The 5389-nt window shown below is 34.3% G+C and overlaps 1 protein-coding gene across 1 annotated transcript; it reads right to left on the bottom strand.

The window, feature by feature from the left end:
• Positions 1 to 684: 684 nt before the first annotated feature.
• On the bottom strand, positions 685 to 4613 carry LOC108743620 (transcription factor GATA-4). The gene is made up of 5 exons (XM_018479205.2): positions 4592 to 4613; positions 3529 to 3662; positions 2095 to 2259; positions 1914 to 2004; positions 685 to 1369 (listed from the first exon to the last, which is right to left on the bottom strand). The coding sequence occupies exons 3-5, from the start codon at positions 2236 to 2238 to the stop codon at positions 1026 to 1028; spliced, it is 579 nt and encodes a 192-aa protein (XP_018334707.1). The 5' UTR covers positions 2239 to 2259; positions 3529 to 3662; positions 4592 to 4613; the 3' UTR covers positions 685 to 1025.
• Positions 4614 to 5389: the final 776 nt, after the last annotated feature.

Raw genomic sequence — 5389 nt, 5'->3', positions numbered from 1 at the left:
TAATAGCGTGCGTGTGTGTATATAATTGTAATCATAATAATATTAGCTGTATCTACAATAAAACTTTTTTGCGTAACTCAACAAAAACACTTTAACTATGATTAGAAAAACACTCCTTTAGGTCCCAGGACCATATATTACTAAGTGCTTAAAAAATCAGTCAACAAGCTCAAATAATTATTGTGAACTTACCATGCTACTTACTTTATTACTATTGCTATTATTTAATTAATTGCTATTTAATTATCTACTTCATTAATCTTATTATTCATATGAGTATAAATGACAATTTAATATTTTTGGATTGTGCCATACATAAAAAATCGCAATTACTGCAAATAAACAAACGAAAAAATAAAATTAAATAAAATTATTAATAATAAAGTGAGAGTACAAAAATTATCCGATATTAGTCCACTCAGTTTTTCGAGTGACAAACTCCTTACCTATAATTATATATACAATATTTACACGAAAAAAATATCATATAAAAAAATAACCAATCCCACAGAAAACTAAATCATATCAATTTGTAATCGAGCGATCGTGAACGAGATTCTTCAATGTCATAGAAATAAGCGTTGATTCTTGTGCAAAAAATTCAACAAAACAATCGTGCGTATCATTTTCTTTTTATATGTAATTTAAACGCAATAAAGGAAATGCAAATGAAACAAAAAATAATTCTAAATAAATTAATCAGCTATTGCAATTAAGTATTATAAAAAATAATTAAATGCTAAGTTTACCTGATGTAATATCTTCATCTTAAGATAAAAGTGTTTCTTTCTCAAATAAAAGAAGAATCAGCGATAGGGTGCTACTACAAAAAAGAAATAAAAATACACGAACATCCTTCTTCAAACAAAATTCGTTAAGTCAAATTAAATTTTTTAGTATTGCTGACAGTCCCTGCAAAATAAAACGGTCACAAACAAGGACCTAACTTAATCAAACCAAAAACAAAATTATTTCAAGTCTTCTTCAAACCAACCAATCAATAAATCAATCAAATAAACACTTTCCTATGACGATGATAGAGACACGACTGTTGGTCTATCTAAACTATGCTCGCCATTAATTATAACTTTGGTGTTGTTATTATTATTGGTGTGATTATTATTATTATTTACGTTGGGCGAGTTAGGACTCGATGAAGTCTTAGACGGAGGACTCGGACTGTTGTGAGGGAGAATGTCGTAATAGGGCGATATTTGAGGGGAATGTTGCGAAACGGCCGGATATTGGGGTATTTTTTGATTCTGGTTGCTATCATAGACATCGTAGTTTGTTCTGTTAGTTGACGTATCGTGAAAACGGTTGTAGCAAACGATGGACCTGAAGTCGGTCGGAAAGTCACTACTGCTATCTGTAAAGAGAACAGAAATAATTTATCTATGTTATTATCTTGCCGTACGGTACGGTATCAGCAAAAAAAGTTTTAATGAACTCCAGAAAACGGTTAATTTAGAAATTCGAAGAAGGTTCTTAAAGGTGTATGTTTGGAGCACGGCGCTGTACGGGTGCGAAACATGGACAGTGGGCGCGACGGAAAAGAAAAGGTTAGAATCGCTCGAAATGTGGTGTTACAGGCGAATGATGAGGATAACGTGGATAAAGGTTAGAATTGAAGAGGTATTAGGAAGAATAGAAGAACAGAGGACTCTATGGAAGTCAATACGAAATAGACGAGATAGGTTAGTAGGACACCTTCTCAGGCATGAAGGTCTGGTCAGAGACATATTAGAGGCAGAAACGGATGTTAGGAGGGGTAGAGGTAGACCTAGATCATGTTTAAGAATTAACTAATTCCACAACTTTTTAAAAGTTAGATACTGTAGGTACAATTCGCTGAATATGCTGAGTTTAAAAAAAAAATTTTATTGGAAAAAAAGTAACTTGGGATAACTTACCTAACTCCTGTTTTAAGGTGATACCAGAGTTCTTCAGCGGTGTTCCATTAGTGTTTACATCCTTCATCCCTTTCTGTTTACGCTTACGTGTCTAGAATAAAACCATAACGTCAATAAGAATCACCCTACATTTTTAACAATACAATCTGCTTTCCAAAACGTTACATAACGCAATATTTACCTGAATATTTTCCTTTTTCATCGACTTGGGTCTCTCAATCCCGTGCAACTTATAGTACAGACCACAGGCGTTACAAACTGTCTCCCCGTGGCCATTCCGCCTCCATAACGAGGTTGTCTTTGTGGTACAATTCGCACACATCATCCCAACACGTCTAGAAGCAGACTGAACCACAATTTACATTAAAATTCAATTGAGAATCACTTCTTCTAACGCCACAAAAATTAGCCCAGTTGTGTTTATTTTCAGTTGAGTTTAGAAATGAAATTTAGTGATTTTTTTTGTAGCAATGGAGGGGTAGGGCTAGAAGTTTGGTTAGTGAGTCGACCCTTATATTCCCGTAAAATAAAAAAATCCGGAAAACAATATCGTAATGAACAGGAGCAAATTAATGTGTATTATAATCAGTGACGTAAAATGGGGGGGGTGGAGATTACCCCCCAGACGACAGATGCATAAAAGTGCGAAACGCTCAGAGTCAACCCTAAGCGCCACTAATTCTAATTACGTCACTGATTATAATGAAAAGCTCAAACTCCGTGATACATCAACAATTCAGAGTAAATTCCACTATCCTATACCTATATAAATTCATTAATGAAATTACGGTAAGAAAAGACAACAAGAACGAAGGGAATGTTATCGTGGTCGTGTGCATTAGAGTTATTAGAGCATTGCGGACGGAATTTACCCCTATTGTTTGACGAAACTATCAAACAATTATTGTTTTCCTTCCTTTTTCTTATTTGTAGTTTCACAATAATTGCACCCCAGAGAGTTTATTAGTGTTAGTATTCGAAATTATCGTAAATTGAACAGTTCTGTTTACTGACCGACTACTAAAGAGATTTTGAAAGTTGGATTCTAAAAACAGTAAATTCAAGCGGATTTAACAATTAAATTTTACAAAGACAGTGTATTCCACAAACATTACGGATTATCTCTGTTTACATTTGAAGCACGAATTTGGCAAACGTGCGCTAGTGGAATGCATTTGAAAACGACATTTTTTTGTTAGTAAAAAAAAAAGCTAAAGCATGCAACCAAGCAACTAAGAACGGAGCAGGATAACAACAAAAATAAAATAAGTAAAATAATCAGACAAGGAATATTAAATATTAGTTAAATAAAAAATAACAACAATAATAATAAACAATTCACTAATACTACAAACCTGCTCCGTCCCAGGTACAGTGGGGCCACTTCTTACGTAAGTTTGGAAACTTTTTAAAATAAATAATAACAACTACATGATAAAGGAGAAGAGAAGCGAATTTTAATGTTGCATTTTCAATTGTTATTTAGTACTACTAATAATAATAATAATAATAAAGATAAAACAGAGGAGGGATGCCAATTGTAAGAATTATAAAATAATAAACTTGGGGGGAAATAAAAAACACAAAATACTACGCTTGCAGAGTAAAAACCTACCAAGCGACGGCTGGATTTTTCCTCAGTGACGTTCAGAGGGCCGCGATTGGCCAATGGGCCGCGAGTGGCCCCATTATACCCGTAGTAGTTCCTGCAGTAATCGGCAACACTCCCGTGCCCCGGCTCCGCCGCCACTGGAACGCAATACAGAATGGTTAGAGCTTGTTAGTACACGAACGCGCACGATTTTCATCTTAATAAACATTACACGTTTTGCATTAACTTTATTTTATTAATAAACAGCCAAAACGTAGCAGCAATTAATATCGTAGCAGCGTCGCCTCGTCACGGGCGTGTCATGGGGGAGTTTTCCCCAAAATTGGCGCATTTATACCCCGACTGTTTTTCGCACCTAGTTCACTTAAAAACGGGGTAGTTTTCTTCAGAAATGCAGAAACAAATAATTTTAATAAACCGTCAGACTGTCAGAAATGTAAGTTGAAATAATTTACAGTAATTTTGATTGAGTCAGCATCATTTTAGTAACCGCCTAGTCACGCCAATTAATACTTTTTTACTGCAATTATAAAAAGAAAATTTAATCGATACGTAGGTATTGTAATTAATACAGGATATCTAACAAGCAAGTAATGGTATCGTCTTTTGATTACCCTTAATTATTATGTAGCGGACGTTATTCGCACATATAGTTGGAACGTACAAAATTGGTATAGCCTACAACAAAACTGTCCCATTTACATTCTTTTTTCAACTTTCTAATCAGACTAGAGCGGTTGTTGACAGAACGCCTACTTTTACTGACGACAGATGACGTAGGGAATATTCTAAACATTGGAAAGAGATGCCAGGTAGGAATTGCAGCGGACACTAATAAAGAAGAAGTTCAACTTTCTCAGTAATTTGGGAAAGAAAAGACATTTACTTAAAAATATTTCAATCCTTAACCTTAACCTACATGTCGAAGTAAACTACCCCGTATATCCACTATATTGATTGGATTCTAACTCGTACAAAATGCGCAAATTTGAGAGATTTGTGCAAAAAATGTCATTTTTTGTTAGTAGAAAAGACATTCATAAAATGATAATTTTTTTTAAAGTACCAATCTGCGAGGCTGCTTCACCAGGGGTCGATTCATTCCATTCATTTTATGGTAGAGACCACAGGCGTTGCAAAGGTAATGGCCAGTGTTGTCCCTTCTCCACAAGGGCGTATCAACAGCCCCACAATTTACACATTCTCTTCCTTCAGTAAAATACTCCGCTGCTCTAGCCTCAACTACTTAAAGTCATAAGTTAATTTAACATCAACAAACCAATAATTATTAATAAACTATAACCAAACGTATTATTTTAACTGAAAAAAAGGCTGTTAGGTTAGGATAATAAAGTTACAATAGGAAAAGACAACACGTACGAAATACTTATAAAAAACTGTGTTTTCTAAACAAAAATGAAAGTGTCAGGCATTTATGAAGCAAGTTCGGAAAGTTTGACTCAGTTTTGCATAGAATGACATTGCTAGGTTGCTGATAGATCATTATTGGTCAATTTATTTAAAAAAATCCATATCATCCCTTTATTATATGTTGGGAGGAATCAAGCCAAATGTCTTGACTGGTATAAAACTAACATTTATACCTAACTGACTAATCACTAATCCTCACCAAAATTATAAATCAATCCGCAAAATTGCTAGAAAAGAAAAACGACCAACATATTTTATTTCATTTTTGGTCTAACTACAGTCAAACTGAAATCTTTTTTGATATCGTCGACAGCATCGTCCCTAACCCATCTTCATATTCAAATTTATTACCACCATCTACATTTCGACCTTTCGGGTCAAATTCCAGGCCGATTTCACGCATTAAATCGGGGTGAAAATAAACGCTAAAATA

The sequence above is a fragment of the Agrilus planipennis genome, unplaced genomic scaffold (assembly GCF_000699045.2).
Source record: "Agrilus planipennis isolate EAB-ADULT unplaced genomic scaffold, Apla_2.0 scaffold519, whole genome shotgun sequence".
NCBI lineage: Eukaryota > Metazoa > Arthropoda > Insecta > Coleoptera > Buprestidae > Agrilus > Agrilus planipennis.
The sequence above is the reverse complement of the archived record's forward strand: the minus strand, read 5'-3'. Positions and strand labels throughout refer to the sequence as shown.